The 15,565-nt window shown below is 57.5% G+C and overlaps 7 protein-coding genes across 7 annotated transcripts; 5 read left to right on the top strand and 2 right to left on the bottom strand.

Annotated features, from left to right (window-relative positions):
• Positions 1-516: 516 nt before the first annotated feature.
• On the top strand, positions 517-2,605 carry MKK02DRAFT_24570 (major facilitator superfamily domain-containing protein; the record flags this gene model as incomplete). Its single annotated transcript, XM_053086908.1, has 10 exons — positions 517-725; positions 842-891; positions 948-1,002; positions 1,062-1,324; positions 1,377-1,465; positions 1,514-1,590; positions 1,635-1,819; positions 1,866-2,111; positions 2,154-2,282; positions 2,328-2,605. The coding sequence occupies 10 exons, from the start codon at positions 517-519 to the stop codon at positions 2,603-2,605; spliced, it is 1,581 nt and encodes a 526-aa protein (XP_052945549.1).
• Positions 2,606-2,731: 126 nt separating this feature from the next.
• MKK02DRAFT_44473 (dienelactone hydrolase) lies at positions 2,732-3,779 on the bottom strand (the record flags this gene model as incomplete). The annotated part of the gene is made up of 6 exons (XM_053092943.1): positions 2,732-2,932; positions 2,979-3,147; positions 3,193-3,247; positions 3,294-3,548; positions 3,593-3,685; positions 3,731-3,779. The coding sequence occupies 6 exons, from the start codon at positions 3,777-3,779 to the stop codon at positions 2,732-2,734; spliced, it is 822 nt and encodes a 273-aa protein (XP_052945548.1).
• Positions 3,780-4,051: 272 nt separating this feature from the next.
• MKK02DRAFT_44472 (uncharacterized protein) lies at positions 4,052-5,053 on the top strand (the record flags this gene model as incomplete). Its single annotated transcript, XM_053092942.1, has 3 exons — positions 4,052-4,654; positions 4,689-4,808; positions 4,844-5,053. 3 exons carry the CDS (start codon positions 4,052-4,054, stop codon positions 5,051-5,053), a joined length of 933 nt encoding a protein of 310 aa, XP_052945547.1.
• A 476-nt stretch (positions 5,054-5,529) lies between these two features.
• On the top strand, positions 5,530-7,607 carry MKK02DRAFT_44471 (sugar transporter; the record flags this gene model as incomplete). The annotated part of the gene is made up of 10 exons (XM_053092941.1): positions 5,530-5,570; positions 5,616-5,793; positions 5,842-5,994; positions 6,041-6,116; positions 6,163-6,317; positions 6,362-6,487; positions 6,531-7,049; positions 7,097-7,239; positions 7,298-7,378; positions 7,433-7,607. 10 exons carry the CDS (start codon positions 5,530-5,532, stop codon positions 7,605-7,607), a joined length of 1,647 nt encoding a protein of 548 aa, XP_052945546.1.
• A 196-nt stretch (positions 7,608-7,803) lies between these two features.
• Positions 7,804-10,138, bottom strand: MKK02DRAFT_44470 (uncharacterized protein; the record flags this gene model as incomplete). The annotated part of the gene is made up of 9 exons (XM_053092940.1): positions 7,804-8,318; positions 8,365-8,566; positions 8,618-8,648; positions 8,695-8,894; positions 8,938-9,078; positions 9,122-9,397; positions 9,446-9,552; positions 9,597-9,720; positions 9,764-10,138. The coding sequence occupies 9 exons, from the start codon at positions 10,136-10,138 to the stop codon at positions 7,804-7,806; spliced, it is 1,971 nt and encodes a 656-aa protein (XP_052945545.1).
• A 490-nt stretch (positions 10,139-10,628) lies between these two features.
• On the top strand, positions 10,629-13,493 carry MKK02DRAFT_11174 (Dcp2, box A domain-containing protein; the record flags this gene model as incomplete). Its single annotated transcript, XM_053085509.1, has 8 exons — positions 10,629-10,762; positions 10,809-11,028; positions 11,074-11,172; positions 11,228-11,380; positions 11,428-11,537; positions 11,585-12,465; positions 12,544-12,626; positions 13,176-13,493. Coding segments are annotated over 8 exons (1,998 nt in total), but the record flags the coding sequence as incomplete, so codon positions are not given.
• Positions 13,494-14,014: 521 nt separating this feature from the next.
• Positions 14,015-15,459, top strand: MKK02DRAFT_25836 (SOR/SNZ family-domain-containing protein; the record flags this gene model as incomplete). The annotated part of the gene is made up of 8 exons (XM_053087100.1): positions 14,015-14,178; positions 14,243-14,319; positions 14,373-14,419; positions 14,473-14,595; positions 14,720-14,844; positions 14,895-15,089; positions 15,144-15,356; positions 15,405-15,459. The coding sequence occupies 8 exons, from the start codon at positions 14,015-14,017 to the stop codon at positions 15,457-15,459; spliced, it is 999 nt and encodes a 332-aa protein (XP_052945543.1).
• Between the last annotated feature and the right edge of the window lie 106 nt (positions 15,460-15,565).

Raw genomic sequence — 15,565 nt, 5'->3', positions numbered from 1 at the left:
TCCGCTTAGCCAGTCTTAGCCGCGGCGAAGACCTCGCTTACATCGGTCCCTGGCCTAGGCCTCAGCGCCTCAGCTATTTCCTCGGATCCCGCAAGGCGACCGTCAGGTACAGGGTCTGGAGCCTAAAATCATTCATCTGGAGCCCGATGGAACGGGACGAGAAGGATGAGAGCAGCTGTGTGAGCTGGCAGCACAGGAGAGATCTCAATTAAGGCACGATAAGGTGGTTTAATTATAACCCTCCCCCACTCTGCTCCTCTCGATTGTCTCGGCGGCGCTACAGCGGAGCAATTCTCAATTTCACACAGCCGAATGCTATAGCCGATCCCGATAAGCTAGGGTCGGAGCCATGATCCGAGCCTCGGTCCCTCTCGGTCCGTCCCCAGCTTTGCCAACTGGTCGCATGACCAGCGATTTGCGGATAAGGGTTTTGTCGAGGTATAAAGACCACAGGGCATATCCGTGCCGGCCCCTCGCCCCTTCTCACTTTACACTGACTGCTTCTCAGCCAGCAAGATGTCGTTCCCTTCGACCATGATCGGCGGCGCGCCCAAAGGTCACTCCATCCACGAGCCCGAAACGGTCGCCATCATTGACCCATCCGCGTCGATCGACCCACAAACCGGTGCCATCATTGAGAAGAAGTCCAAGACTGAGCGGCTGTTCGTCGCTCGCTTGGACGCTATCCTGCTGGTGTACTGCTGTATCTCTCAAGTGCTCAAGTAGTGAGTCCACACCTCATCTGTCAGCAGCCGAGCACGGACATCACCCGTCTCGGAGCGCCACCTACATGCCTTCCCGCGAGATGTCGCAGGCTTATCGGGTCTCGCTGACTTTCCAGCCTTGACCAGCAGAACATCAATAACGCCTATGTGTCGGGTATGAAAGAAGGTAAGTCTCTTCCCCCTCTGACCTCGGCCCCTTATTCGATACTGACTCTTGCGCAGATCTCAACCTTATGGGCAACGAATACAACTTCTTCACCACCTATTTCAATATCGGGTCAGTTGCGCTCGCCATAGGGAGCTACATGGAGGGGGAGCGGGGACTGACCCGCGCAGATATGCTATCTTCCTCATCCCTTCTCAGATCATTATCACCCGCGTCCGCCCAAGTTACTGGCTGCCTGCTCTCGAGGTCTGCTGGGGCACTCTCACCCTCTTCCTCTTCCTGGTACAGGATGCGCGGCAAATCTACGCCATTCGAGCCTTCATGGGCGCCTTTGAGGCCTCGGCGTACCCCGGTGCTCTCATGCTGTTGATGAGTTGGTATACCCCGCGAGAGATCGCCTTCCGAATCGGATTCTACCACTCCTGCCAGTCGAGTGAGTGTATCCGCTCGATCAGGGCTCGAGATGGAGATAGCTGACAGCACAGTCGGCTCCATGATGTCGGGCGCTCTGCAGGCGGCGATTCAGAAGACCTTGAACGGCTCGCACGGCTTGTCAGGTTGGCGTTGGATGTTTGTAAGTCTCTAATCTGGATCGTGTGGTGACTCTCTATTGACCTACTAGATCATCGACGGGATCATTACCATAGTCTGGGGATTCGTCGGCCTGGTCCTCATCCCCGACTTCCCCTCCAACCCCAAGTCAGTGTCAGGATCTAGACCTCAAGGCCCGAGCTGATCAGCAGCCCTTGGGCGTTCTGGCTCAATGAATCTCACCTCGACCTCGCGCGCCAGCGGACCATGCGATTCCGCCGTGCCGACAACAAGAAGTTCACTCTGGGGTCTATCATCCGAACCTTCAAGCAGCCCCAGATCTACTTCTTTGCGTCTCTCTACCCCGCCTCGGTCCTCGCTCAGGCTGGGTATCAGTGTGAGTTCATTCACGTCAAACCGCGTCCCTTTCGCTGACTTGTCAGACTTCACTCTCTTCCTCAAATCCATCGTGGACGACCAGGGCAAGCAGGTCTGGTCCACTGAAGCAATCAATGTCATTCCCATCGGCGGGTCAGCCATTACCGTCGTCACAGTCTGGGTCTATTCCTACTTGTCCGACTACTTCCAGTCCCGTTGGCTCATTGTCGTCCTCCAAGCGGTCTGGGGTCTGGTGCCCTGTATCATCTTGAGCGTTTGGAACGTACCTCTCGGCGCCAAGTATTTCAGCTGTAAGTACCTCAGCTTGCTTCACGGATGGGGCTAATTCTCAGACTTCGCCACCTACCTCTCCCTCGCTACCGCGCCGTCCATCTTTGCCTGGATGTCCGATCTCTGTCCGCACGATGCTGAGTCTCGGGCTTTCATTATCGGTTTCTCCATCGCTTTGTATTATGCCTTTGGTAAGTCCTCTCGTATCTACAGCTGAGAGGCCGGCTGACGTCCAGGTGCCTGGTCCAACGTCCTCATCTGGCCTGCCTCCGAGGTACCCCACTACCGCGTCGCATGGCAGACATCCATCGCGCTCTGGTTGCTGGTCATCATTGAAATCGCCGCTCTGCGGTACGTCGAAATGAAGTACATCCGGCCTCGCAACTTGCGGATCACGCAGCAGATGGAGGCCGACCGTCAATTCGATGGGGCAGACAACGCCAGGCTGGAGGATGAGGGGCTTGACAAGAAGGACGAGGCGATGGACCACGTCAGGGACGTCAGGACGGCTTGAGCGATGTCTTTGGGTTGCTGTGTTGTCAGGTTATATCAGGGAGCAATTTGTAAGGAGTTCGGTTTGGATCGATATCCAGTTGTTAGAATATAGTCGAAATGCGATGAATTTGGAGCAAGTGCATGCTTAGACAAACTTCCTGGCGAATTCCATCCCGACCTTGGCTGCGTCTTCCTTTTGCTTCTTCTCGCTCTCGACGAGATCGTCCCCACGAACAGTGAAACCGTGGACCGCGTTGGGGTAGATCTTGAGCAAGACCTTGTCGGCGCTCATGTTCTTCTGGAGGACCGTCTCGTACCCCTTGAGGGCATCGTCGGTGCACATGTCCTGGATATTTAGCAAATACACTCCGATCAGATAAAAACAGACCCACATCGTGGTCTCCCTTCAGCAGCGCTGATGGGGTCTTGACGTTCTCAAGGTCGGCATCGGTGACGAAGCTGGGGTGGTTGGCGATGACGACGTCAACCTTGGAAGGCTCCTGGGCCATGAGGAAGGCGTATCGCGCACCCCAGCAGAAACCGACCGCGATGATCTTGTCACTGGGGGTCAGCTGGCTGAGCACTAAGGCTATTATTAGCACCTACGTTGCTGGGTCGGCCCGTACCGCATCGAAGAACTTCTCGCAGATGGGCCGGGCGACTATATGTTAGCTGCAATCTACGCGTCTGGGGAGCAGGAGACTCACCTGCCTCGCGGTGCTTGACGATCCACGGCCCAAGAGCGGCAGCAGTCTCGGCAGTGGCAATAGCCTTGCTCGCCAGAGTCGCCTGCGCCTTGTCCCGCATGTTTGGCGCAATCGCCTTCAGGTGAGAGTCTGGGACGGCATCCCCCTCGAGCACGTCAGGAAGGAGTACCTTCCATCCGTTTGCCGCCCACTCATCCGCGAGGAGCTTGGTGTTGACGAGATCGACACCGAAGATGTCGGGAATGAAGATGACCACTGGGGACGTCAGCTGGCGTCTTTCGAGCTCTACTTGAGCTTACCGGTCTGCTTGTCTGATGGCTTGGGGTTGGAGACGTAGGTCCTGAGGCCGTGAAGGACCTCAAACTTGCCCAAAGGCGTACCCTCATGGACGTCTGCAAGTTAGCTGGCGCGCCTGAACTCATTGAAGCACCACTCACGTCCGGTGACACAGCATGGGGAGACGGAAGTTTGCTCGGTGCTGGACATGTTGATTTGCGCGGATCGATATGAGTGAAAGATGGCTGTATAGAGTCGGAAGGAAGCGAGATGCGTAACTGACAAGTCAGCAAATAGCTTGCAAGCTGGAAGGCAAACGCCAGCACGCGGAGCAATGGCATGTGGCATCATGACGTCATACCATGTGGAGATGATACCATCTCCACAAGAAGGTATGCATCCGTAAGTCCGACTCGTACATCCGACTCGCACTCAAGATCAATGAGTGCTTGCTCAGCAGACATTGCACCACATACACCATAATGAGCGAGCTATCATACAATATCATATACGCCTTTGCCACCTCACCCGAGACTGGCAACCCCGCAGCGGTCGTGCTCCTCCCGCCCGCGCCGGAACATGCGGACCTCACTGCCCTTGCCTCGCTCTACCCGCCAGATAAGGTCCTCCAAGCCACAGCCGCCAAGGCAAATCAACCCATGACCGCCTTTGCGCTCCCCTTGCCTAGCAAATCATCCACCAGCCGACTGTCCTACCCGCTGCGATGGTTCAATCCCGTCACAGAGGCGTGGCTTTGCGGGCACGCAACCATGGCGACCTCGGCGCTGGTATTTGAACAGCAGCCTCAGGTGGAGGCTATAGAGTACACGACAATGAAGTATGGGGTCATTCGTGCATTAAAGGGGAGCCAGGATCGGGAGGTGATGATGGATTTCCCGGAGATTACGGATATCAAGCCAGTCCCGTTGGGCGAGTGGACAAAGGTGCTGGATGTGATAGACGAGGCGGGTACCGGACTGGATCGCAGCGCAGTCCTGGAGGTGTGGGACAGTGAGGACCGGATGCTAGTGGAGATGAATGGGGAGTTTGATCTCGCCAATCTCCAGGTGGACTGCAAGAAGATGGTGAGTCCTCGGTCCGTGGCCGAGCTGAATTCAGGCGTCCTTGGCTCCAAAGACCTTCATCCTCACCCAAGTCGTGCAAGATAGCGGCGCGGAGGAACAGATCCGGTCCCGGGTTTCCGTCATTGTACCTGGGTATGAGCACGAGGACTCAGTTGTGAGTGCTGTCAGCAAGTCAGAGCTGACGTGCAGACGGGGTCGGCGCACTGTCTAGTGATCCCGTACTTCCGAACTAATCCCGCTGCACAAGCTCGACTGCAAGCCTCCAGTCCCATCCGCAAAGACACCGAGGGTAACAATCTCATCCATGTCCACCAGGTCAGCCCGAGGGGTGGCAAGTTGCAGGTGTCATGGCGGCGAGCAGAGGGGACGGTGAGGATAGCAGGTCGTTCCGTTTTCTAGATGAAGGTGGATATTGAGCGGATCAGACCGGGTCCCGGCCCGCTCAACAGGGTCCTCGATGTCATCAAGCTTGCAGTGAGATAAGACCTGCCGTATTTTACGGCGCATTCCTCGATGGCCCGCCGGGATCCGGAGATGCCGCTCCTGCCGCATCTCGGCAAGTGGTCGAAAATAGCATCAGGAAGCTAATCTTCTACTCTGAGACAGCCTCAGTGCCTCCTCCACCTTTCATCCACTGAGTAAGCATTTGCGCCGGGGCGTCGGGCCGGGAGGATCGCGCCCTGCCTTCTCCACAATACCAGGACTTTCGTGACAGAGACGTGAGTGGAAATCACGCGGGGCGAGACGGCCCCGCGGGCCGGCGCTTCGGTCCCAGGGGTACCCCGTCGCGATGGATAAGAGGGATCGTCAAAGCCCATGCCCCTCACATTTACTGACCTCGCCACTCATACACTCATCGTCTAGCACCAACAGCCATGGCGTCGAAAGGTATCACTTCCGCGCAGTCTGACTTTGTGTGAGTGTTCTTCTTCATCGATCAAGAGAGGAACTGATGAGGCAGCTCGGACTATGCTCCCACACGCTCAGGCGAGGAGGGTGCACACATCCGCGACCTCCCGTCTGCATCTCAACGCTCTCCCAAGTGGAACGTCAACTCGAGGGCGTACCTCTGCGCTGCCATAGGCTTCTTGGGTATCTTCCTGTTCGGGTACGATGCTGGTCTTGGTGGAGGTGTCCTGGTACGTTGCCTTACTTGCTTACCTGCGGGCACAGGAGCTGACTTCTAGGTCCTCCCTTCCTTCGCATCTGATTTCGGCATTGAGGGGACGGCGGAGCACGTTGCGGATCTTCAAGGAAATGTCGTCTCCATCTTCCAGGGCGGAGCGTTCTTTGGTGCTCTTGGATCCTCTCCGATCATGGACAAGATGGGTCGTAAATGGGTAAGTCTGACTCTGATCGCACGAGCTTCCAGCTGACAATTATCAGTCACTCATGGTCGGATGCGTCGTCTTCATGATCGGCGGTATCGTTCAGACTGTCTGCTTTGGTAACCTCAACCAGTGTACGTACTTCCTATCCTCCATTGGAGACGCCCTGCTGACGTACAGTCTACATCGGCCGTCTCGTTGCTGGTCTCGGTGTCGGTCTCATGAGTTCCGTCTGCCCCACCTATTCGTCCGAGATCGCGCCCAAGGAGATTCGAGGCCGCGTCACTGGCCAGTTCCAGGTCATCGTCGTCACCGGTGTCGCCATCTCTTTCTGGGTGAGTAGGCTTCATTGTCCCGCCTGATCCCAGCTGACAGTCAGATCAACTACGCCGTCAGTCTGTACCCCGCCTCGGCTGGGTCCCTCCAGTGGCGCGTCCCCATTGGGTTCCAGCTCGTGCCCGTCGGTCTCATGATGATCCTCTTGCCCATCATGAAGGAGTCTCCCGTACGTCACTTGACCTACATCTTTGATTCTCGCTGATAGGTAGCGTTGGCTCGCTACCAAGGACCGTGAGGACCTGGCGCTCAAGAACCTTGCCTGGCTCCGCAAGGCCGACGAGCACGACGAATACGTCCTCGCCGAGTTCGCCGAGATCACCGCAGCCATCGCCGAGGAACGTGCCGCTACCAAGGGAGCGAGCTGGCGCGAGTGCTTCTCCAAGGGCAACCCTATCCGCTTTGGTATCGCCTTCGTCATCTTCACTCTCCAGCAATGGTCCGGCCAGAACTCCATCTCCTACTACGCCCCCACTATCTTCAAGGCTATTGGAATCACTGGCTCTTCGACCTCCCTCCTCGCCTCCGGTATCTACGGTATCGTCAAGATCATCTCGACCGGTATCTTCATTGCTTTCGGTATTGAGCGCTTCGGCCGGAAGAAGCCCCTCGCGATCGGTGTGGCGATGATGTCGGGCTTCCTCTTCATCATTGGAGCCGTCTTCAACACCCACCCGCCTGTCGTCGGGTCAGGCACCGTCTCCAGCGCCAGTATCGCAATGGCCGTCATGGTGCGTCTAGCCCCGTCTTCTCACTCGACATTGAGCTGATGGATCAGATCTACCTCTTCGTCATCCCGTACTGCTTCTCCGTCGGTCCTCTCCCGTGGGTCATCTGCGCCGAGATCTTCAACAACCGGACTCGGTCATACGGTCTCGCTCTTACCGCTTCCACTCAGTGGTTCTGGAACTTTGTCGTCAGGTGCGTCCTTCCCTCCCTTCTCACTCATTCCTCGCTCGACCATCGCTGACTATCGTAGCAAGTGCACACCTCTCATGGTCATCGGTATGCCCAAGGGCGGTATCTTCTTCTTCTTCGCCGTCATCAACATCGTCAGCTTGTAAGTCTACTCTCTTCCCGCTGTTCTTGCTTTTGCTTGCCGCTAACTCCACAGCGGTCTCACCCTGCTCCTGCCCGAGACCCAGGGTAAATCATTGGAGGATATGGATCTTCTCTTTGGTTCGGTCACCCAGGAAGAGCGTGATGCAGGTGTCGCGAGGCGGGCGGCCGAGCTGCACGCTACGGAGAAGATGGCGGATGAGCACGAGCACGTCGAGGACCGGAAGTAGGGATTGATCTTTGAGCGCGTGATTAGGTAGAGCCGCTCTTGGCTGTCTCATGTATGGAGTATGCAGTGTGTGATCATACCACAGGGGAGATTGGGCTAGACATGAGCTGGAGAGGGAGAGCACTTGCTGCCAAGCAGTCAGTTTTACTGGGTGAAGTGTGTCAGTCAAGGTTCTTGAGATACATGTCAATAATGATTTACACCTCCACCCCCATCTCCTTCATCAGCTCCTGGACCCCCTTCTTGTCTGCGCCCACCTCCGCCTCCCACCCCTTCAACCACCCCGTCACTCTGCCTTCTTTCGCCGGCACCCCGTATATCCTACTCGCCTGCCACACCTCCCCATCCACCTGCGTCCGCACAGCCGGGATGACAGTCCTCGGCGCAATGAGGTTACTGCTTCCGTCCACATCGAGTACCACCGCCTTTCCTGTCCCGCTCAAATCGACAATGCCCGAGATCCCAGCTTTGGAGATGGCGATGGCGCAGTTCCCGGTGGGTGACTCGTAGCTCCCGTCTTCGGATTCGGAGATGGAAGTGACGATAGGCAGGCGTCGCTCCGAGTGCTCCGACGGACCAGTGTGCGAGTGGATCGCCCAGCCGCCATCGACGGCCGTAAGGGGACGGGCGGTTTGGATGTGGTGGAATCGGGTGTGGTAAGGCGTATCGGTAGACTGAGGGGGGACAAGGTAGGTAGTCACAGTCACATCGTCTGTATGGTTACTTTGAGAATCAGACAGGCTTGTGAGACAACTCACTCCATGGCTTCCAGACACCCCGGATGACTCCGTTCTCCCTCACTTCCACCTCGGTACAGCTGTACCTTACCCGCCAGTACACCTCGTCCTTGTCGTCCGAGAGCGCCAAGGTAGAGTCTGGGCAGACTTGACGCAGACCGTGCGGGCCGGTAGATGTCGAGAAGCCAAACTGGGCAGAGTAGGCGAGCTTGCCGTACTTTGCCTGAGATATCAGCGACCGGACCCATCGGCAGAGGACGACCAAGGCACTTACAAAGTTTGCGCGATGGACGTGGTCCGTGTATCTGTCACCATCAGCGACAGCAGATACTGAAGGCGCGACACACGTACGATCCAGAAGAGAGCATAAGGTCATGTCCGGCCGCATGGCTAAAGGTCTGGCCCCATGATTTGACAGTGTACGTCGACTCTTTGAGGAAATGCGATGGATAAGCCTCCTCTTTGGCAGCCCAGAACGGGTGGGATTTGGGGAGCGCCAAGATGAGGAGCGACTTGAGCGCCCAGTAAGGCGACTGAGGCGAGTTGTAGTCCTGATCATCAGCTGGACACTCACATATCATCGAGCTGACTCACCTCGCTGAGGAAGTACTGCGGGTATGCCCAGCCGATCGTCAAGCTTCCGTCTCGGTTGAAGACGCTCTCGCGCTGGCTGAACCATCGGATGTTGCGGAGGACGAGACCTTTGACTATGCCCCATGTGAAGCCTTCGGGGAGCTGCCGATCAGCACAAGCTTTTCGCAAGGCAGACGAGACTTACGTCGAGCTCGGCGAAAGCCACGGCGGACCAGAATGCGGCACAAGCAAACCGATAAGTCATGCTCCGTCCAAAAGGGATCGCAGCACCGTCCGTCCCAAAGAGGTGGATCGCAAGTGGCATGTTCTGCTTGGCTCGCTCGCGATACTTCTTGGCCCGCGAAGGGTCGGTATCCCCTGCAAGACGGCAGTAGATGAGCGAGTAGAAGGGGATGGCGAACGAGGTGGCGTAGTAATCATAGCCCTTGCAGTTGGGCTGGACACCGTCTGCGGGGAGTCCCTGTTAGGTCAGATTAGGGCGGTGGAAGGAGATCCAGGACAGACTTACATCTGGACCGTAGAATGACTCCATGTACTCGAGCTCGTCATCAATAGCCTGCTGCGAGAATTCGGCGCCGACCTTCTTGAGTCCGAGGTTGATAAAGACGCGGAAGTCTGCCGGTCAGCGAGCTTCAATCGACCGAAATCAGCTGGCTTACATCTCCAGTTGTTTGCGGGGAAGGTGAAGCCATTGGCGGTGAGTAGCCATTTGTTGACTGCCTTCTTCTCGGTGTCCGAGAGCGGGTCCCAGTAGACATGGGGTGCGAGGCAGAGCGAGAAGCCCTACCGGTCAGCTTGAGTCACCTTGACAATGAACAAGACTTACCAAGGCGGCCATTTCTACCATCCGCTGATCATGGTTGCGGACATCACCCCAATACTCGTCGCTGTCCGGGTTGGTCCCCTCGGCCAGACCGCTTGCCCACTTCTGCCTCATCCCCTCAAACCCCTTCCTATCCGGCTCGATCGAGAGCAGAGGAGTCAACCCCCACAACGCTCGAGCATACCCCTCCATCTCGGCGGCGGAGGTATCAAAGTGGGTGCCCGAGAAGCCCACACGGACACGTGCACCCCCTTCGGACTGTGCGGCCGACAAGGGGGTGATGAGCGCATGAAGCAGGTCGACGAGGTCATCCCGGGTCGAAACGGGGTTGGAGACTATTTTCTGGACTGCAGCTGGGACTGGAACTGGGTGAGGCATCTTGCGTGAGTATGGTGGGAGGGAACAAGGGGCGCATGGCTGCTTCTTATATGCGAGGTGGTGGTGGAGTGGACGGAGCATAAGGATATAGCTCGCCCTTGTATCCGGCCCGAACAGCGCCGTAACCGAGCCACAAGCCAAGACACGGACTTGGCCGGGGGACGCGGAGATTGGGCTCTCCTCCGTGGTTCCGCCGGAAGCGGGATCGAGGCACGCAGCAGCAGCAGCTGGAACGTCCGCTCGCACACAGACCGACAGCTTCTTGACTGCACCTTTCGTGTACACCGTTCAATACACTTCTACACCCTCACACCCAGCACGCACAGACAACATGGCTACTATCAACCCTCACAATCTCCTGGCGACACTTCTCGCTTCAGAGGTACAACCTACAGCCGGACCCTCTTCACATCCCAACATGCTCCGCTCGACTTCGCACGTCCACTCTGCGTACGCCGATGAAGAGTACGGTGGCGAGATCGAGCCCGAGGGCGACCCAGACGAGAGCATGTTCAGGGACTTGACTTTCGACGAGGTGCTGGAAGACCTCAATGCGAGGTTTCTTGTCAATCTGCCTCAAGAGGAGAAGTCGCTCGTCCGGATTTATTGGCAAGCGGAGCAGGCGTAGGTCACCCAAGCCTGGCGCAGAGAGATTGAGCTCAAAGAATAGTCATTGGTTCTATGAGGACTACCTTCGACCGCTCAACCCCAATCTACCCTCAATGGGTCAGAAACAATTCACCCAACTCATCATATCCACCTCGCCCCTCTTCTCAACGCTCGCCGGTCCGAACGGGATAGATTACGCGGGCGGTTGGACGGACTATATGAACTATAAGAGCATGGTGCCGTGCTGTGGAGGGATTCTGCTGAACGAGGCAGGAGACAAGGTATGTTCTGCTCCAAGCTGCGGGGACATGTAGGCTAATCAGCAGTGTCTCGTAGTGAGGGGCTTCAAGTCGAATGCTGGATGGTCTTTCCCACGAGGGAAGATCAACATCAACGAGCCGCCAGTGGAGTGTGCTATTCGAGAAGTATGTCTGAGTCAAGTGATGGATTGGCATATACGATAGATAGCTGATCACACAGGTTGAGGAAGAGATTGGCTATGATCTTCGAGGGAGCATCAATGAGCAGGACCAGATCCAGACGCACATCAATTCGCAGCATGTCACCATGTTCATCGTGCCAGGAGTACCGGAGGCCACCCTTTTTGAAGCGCAAACGAGGAATGAGATTGGGGTGAGTTACACGCAGAGCCGGTGGTCAGAGCCCAGCTGACGAGATAGGCGATCGAGTGGGTCAGGTTGGCGGATCTGCCTACGTGGACTGGCAAGAAGCCAAAGAAGACACCGGGAGTCAAGGAGAAGAAGTTCTATAACGTGACGCCGTTTGTCGGGTGAGTTCGCACGCTCGCACGATTGCTGGCTCCAGCTGACCTGAAAGACCCCTGAAGAAGTGGCTCTTCCAACATGGCTACAACCCAAATCCCTCGAGCAAGAAGAAGCAACCCTCTTCCCGTCCCCCTCCCGCCCCGCAGAACAGCCAGCGCAGTCTCCAACCCTTCTACGACGGGTCCTCCGCCATACCTCTGGGCGAGGCACTCCAGCCTGACGCTGAGCCACAGCATGTTCGCGGTACGAGCGCCCTCGATTCCCTCTTCGACCGCTTCATCAACAAGCAGGAGGAGGATCTGCTATCGAGCACCGCGGAGGCTGTCACGGGTCCAGATCAGAAGGAGGGCCTCAAGCGGCTATTCGGGAACCTGAATGTGCTGGATTCGCAGCGGGCGGCGGAGGAGGTGGTGCGCCAGAAGAAAGAAGAAGAGGAGGATCTGGCGGCTTTGCTGGGTGGGGTGGTGATTCAGCCGGCTGCACCGCCGGCGAGCGAGAAGCAGAACCGGCTGCTATCGTTGCTCAAACCCGCCACTGTGCCTGCTCCGAGCATTGCGGCTGCTCCCCCAGTCCCTCGCGAACCGGCTCCAGCGGCAGCACAGGTACCGGCTCCCGCTCCCGCCCCCGCGCCTATGATGAAGCCTCATCAGGCTTCTTTGCTATCTATGCTCTCCCCAGCTGCTCGATCTGCCACCGTCGGCCAGTCTTCCGCTCCTCCGCAGCCTTCGTCCGGCTACAATACCCACCAGGAGTCGGCTGGATCGACAGCCAAGCCCATATCACTACCCACCAGTCCGCGCCCGCCCAGCGCAGACGAGCGCGAGGCGGAACGGCGGGACAAGCAACGCAAGTTGCTCGAAATGACGATTGCGGGTATGGGCCTCGACTCTACCGCGCCGTCAAGCAGCCACGCTGCCGGCGGAGGGACGGATGGTGGGCCGCAGCAGGACTACGGCTACAACTCTGGACCACCTTTCGGAGCCGGAAACATCGGCTATGCTCCTCAGGCAGATAATATATCTCCCTCGGCTCAGCAAGGCGTTTACTCCAACCGGCCTACTCCGCCTTCCCACCCAAATAACCCGGGCTACCCAGTCCAAACCACTCCGACGAAGCGGTATCAGCCTCATCAGACCAGCTCTACGTCCAGCCCGTCCAAATCCCAATCCCAGCACCCGAGTTTCGGCGGAGGTATCGCACAACACCCATCTATGGACGCGCCGTTCGGGCTGCATGCTTCGCATCCGTCACAGCAGCTACAGCCACAGCAGCAGCACCAGCAGCCGCAACCTGCATTTCAGCCGTACCGACAACAGCCACCGACCGGACCAACAGCGGAGCAACAGCGGCTGCTCGCTGCTCTTCAGGCTAGACCGCCGCATACTGCACCACAACCGGGTGGACAGCCCGGCGGGTATGGGAATCCATTGCGGTCAGCGTATGCCTCGGCGGGGATGGCGCCCGGGAGATCAGGAGGCGGAGGAGGCGGGTACCAGATGGGTGTTCCTGGTCAGCCCGGTCAACCCGGTCACACCGGTCAGCCTGGTCAGCCTGGCTCCGGACATGTCCAGTCAAACTTGACGACGGTCAACTTCCCGCCACCTCTCTCGGCAAATCACTACCTGCATAATAATCCTCAACAGCATGCCTACCACCCACCCCCTAATCCCCCTTATCCGCAGCATCTACCGTATCCCCCGCAACCTGGCTCGAACTATCGGCCGCCCCTACCGCCTCATTCGCAACAGCCGGGATACAACCAGCAGCCCGGCTACAATCATCAGCCGGGGCAACAGCCGGGATACAATCACCCTCCGCCAGTCCATCATCCAGTGTATCAGCACCAGCAGGCGCATGGATCGGGCGGATATGCTCAGATGGTTAATGGGCAGTCCAACCATACGGGCAGCCATCCTGGACAGCAGGGTCGCCAGCCGGGTCCCAACTCTGCTCCGGACCAGAATACGAATGTCCTACAGCCGGTGCCTATGCCGAGGCAGGCGACAATGGGGTTGTTGGCGATGATCAATGGGGAGACGGGGTAGTGGGGTGGTCAGTCGGAGTCAGTTGGGTTAGGGGAAGGAGTGTGGGGTTTGGTATGGGTCTCGGGCGATCTCGGGCGGGAGAACGGCCTCAGCGAGAAATTGTTGAGTCGATGCAAGTAATCTGTGCAGGAATTTCGAGTCGAGACCGTCCTTTGCGATCCATGATCGATGCAGCCTGAGGCCACTGCGCCACCAAGGAAGCGGCGGCAGGATCTTATCGATCCCTGCCCAAAATAACCCAAAGAGGCAAAATATTCGCGATCTCGGCATGGTCCGACCCGGACTCTGATTTAAACTTGAGATCGACTCCTTCTCCGAATTTCCACACAACCCCTCCCCCCCGACATTTTCCTACCATCGCTCGCTGACCATCGACCATCAGTCTCGATCTACTTTATACCACTACCTCCTACCTATAACCGATAAGCCCATACACTATGTCGCTTGGATCAGAACCCACTATCGTCCCTTCCTCGGCCGCGCCGAATGGCAGCTTGAACGGTACTTCTACGCCTGTGCCCCAGCGGGCTGCGGCGGGGGGTGCGGGCGGCGCTGGGACGTTTGGCGTCAAGACGGGTCTTGCGCAGATGCTGAAGGGAGGGTGAGTCTTCTGGCCATACGCAGGAGATCAGCGGCCTGCTAAGAGGACACGGACTGATCGACAGTGTGATCATGGACGTTATGAACGTCGAGCAGGCCAAGATCGCCGAAGAGGCCGGAGCTTGTGCCGTCATGGCTCTTGGTGAGCTTCATAGCCTTGACCACTGTTGCGATGGATTTAGCTGACTGTAACAGAGCGTATTCCCGCCAACATCCGTCGTGATGGCGGTGTCGCCCGGATGGTATGTCTGACTATCGGAGCTGTTGTCGCAGAGAGGACAGCGCTGACCCGCAGTCCGACCCCGGTATGATCAAGGAGATCATGGCTGCTGTCTCCATCCCCGTCATGGCCAAAGTCCGTATTGGACACTTTGTCGAGGCGCAGATCCTCCAGGCTGTCGGTGTGGACTACATCGACGTAAGTTGCTTTTTTCTGGGTGGGAATAGTAAGGCGATGGATGAGATGCTGGCGATATCGCTGGAAAGCACGGGGAAAGACACTGGGAAGACACGAAGAAAAACGAGCGGTCACTGACAAGTAGGAATCCGAGGTCCTCACTATGGCCGACGACAAGCACCACATTGGCAAGCACGTCTTCAAGGTGCCCTTCGTCTGTGGATGCAAGAACCTCGGCGAGGCTCTCCGACGTATCTCTGAGGGTGCTGCGTGAGTCTCGAGCCCCGCATATCCGGTCAAGTCTCGTGCTGACTTTCCAGTATGATCCGCACCAAGGGTGAGGCCGGAACCGGTGATGTCGTCGAGGCCGTCAAGCACCAGCGCGCCGTCATGGCCGACATTCGCAAGGCTGCCGCCATGTCGGATGATGAGCTCTACGCATTCGCCAAGGACCTCGCTGTGCCTTACCACCTCTTGAAGGAGACTGCCCGTCTCAAGCGATTGCCCGTTGTCAGGTGAGCCTTCACACCAGCTGACGTGGCAGAGAGGGACTCCAGCTGAACATCCAGCTTCGCCGCTGGAGGTGTCGCCACCCCCGCTGATGCCGCCCTGATGATGCACCTCGGATGCGACGGTGTCTTTGTCGGATCCGGTATCTTCCTCTCCGGCGACCCGGCCAAGCGCGCCCGCGCCATCGTCCAGGCCGTCACCCACTACAACAACCCCGCGATGCTCGCCGAGTGCTCGACCGGTATCGGAGAGGCCATGGTCGGTATCAGCGTGTGAGTTCAGTTTTTGTGTGTAGACGGAGGACAAGAGCTGACAGTCAGGGCTGCGGAGGGTGAGCGGATGCTCGGCGGCAAGATGTCCAACCGAGGTATCTAGTTGGAGAGGCATTGTAGGTGGAATATGCATGTCGTGCGAGTAGTCATCCATGAGCTCGTATGATCTCTGACGGTAATGCTCGATCCAGCTGATTGGCGCTGGACGA

Source organism: Dioszegia hungarica (genome assembly GCF_025882075.1).
Source record: "Dioszegia hungarica strain PDD-24b-2 chromosome Unknown MKK02contig_8, whole genome shotgun sequence".
In the NCBI taxonomy this organism is placed as follows: Eukaryota; Fungi; Basidiomycota; class Tremellomycetes; order Tremellales; family Bulleribasidiaceae; genus Dioszegia; species Dioszegia hungarica.
The sequence above is the reverse complement of the archived record's forward strand: the minus strand, read 5'-3'. Positions and strand labels throughout refer to the sequence as shown.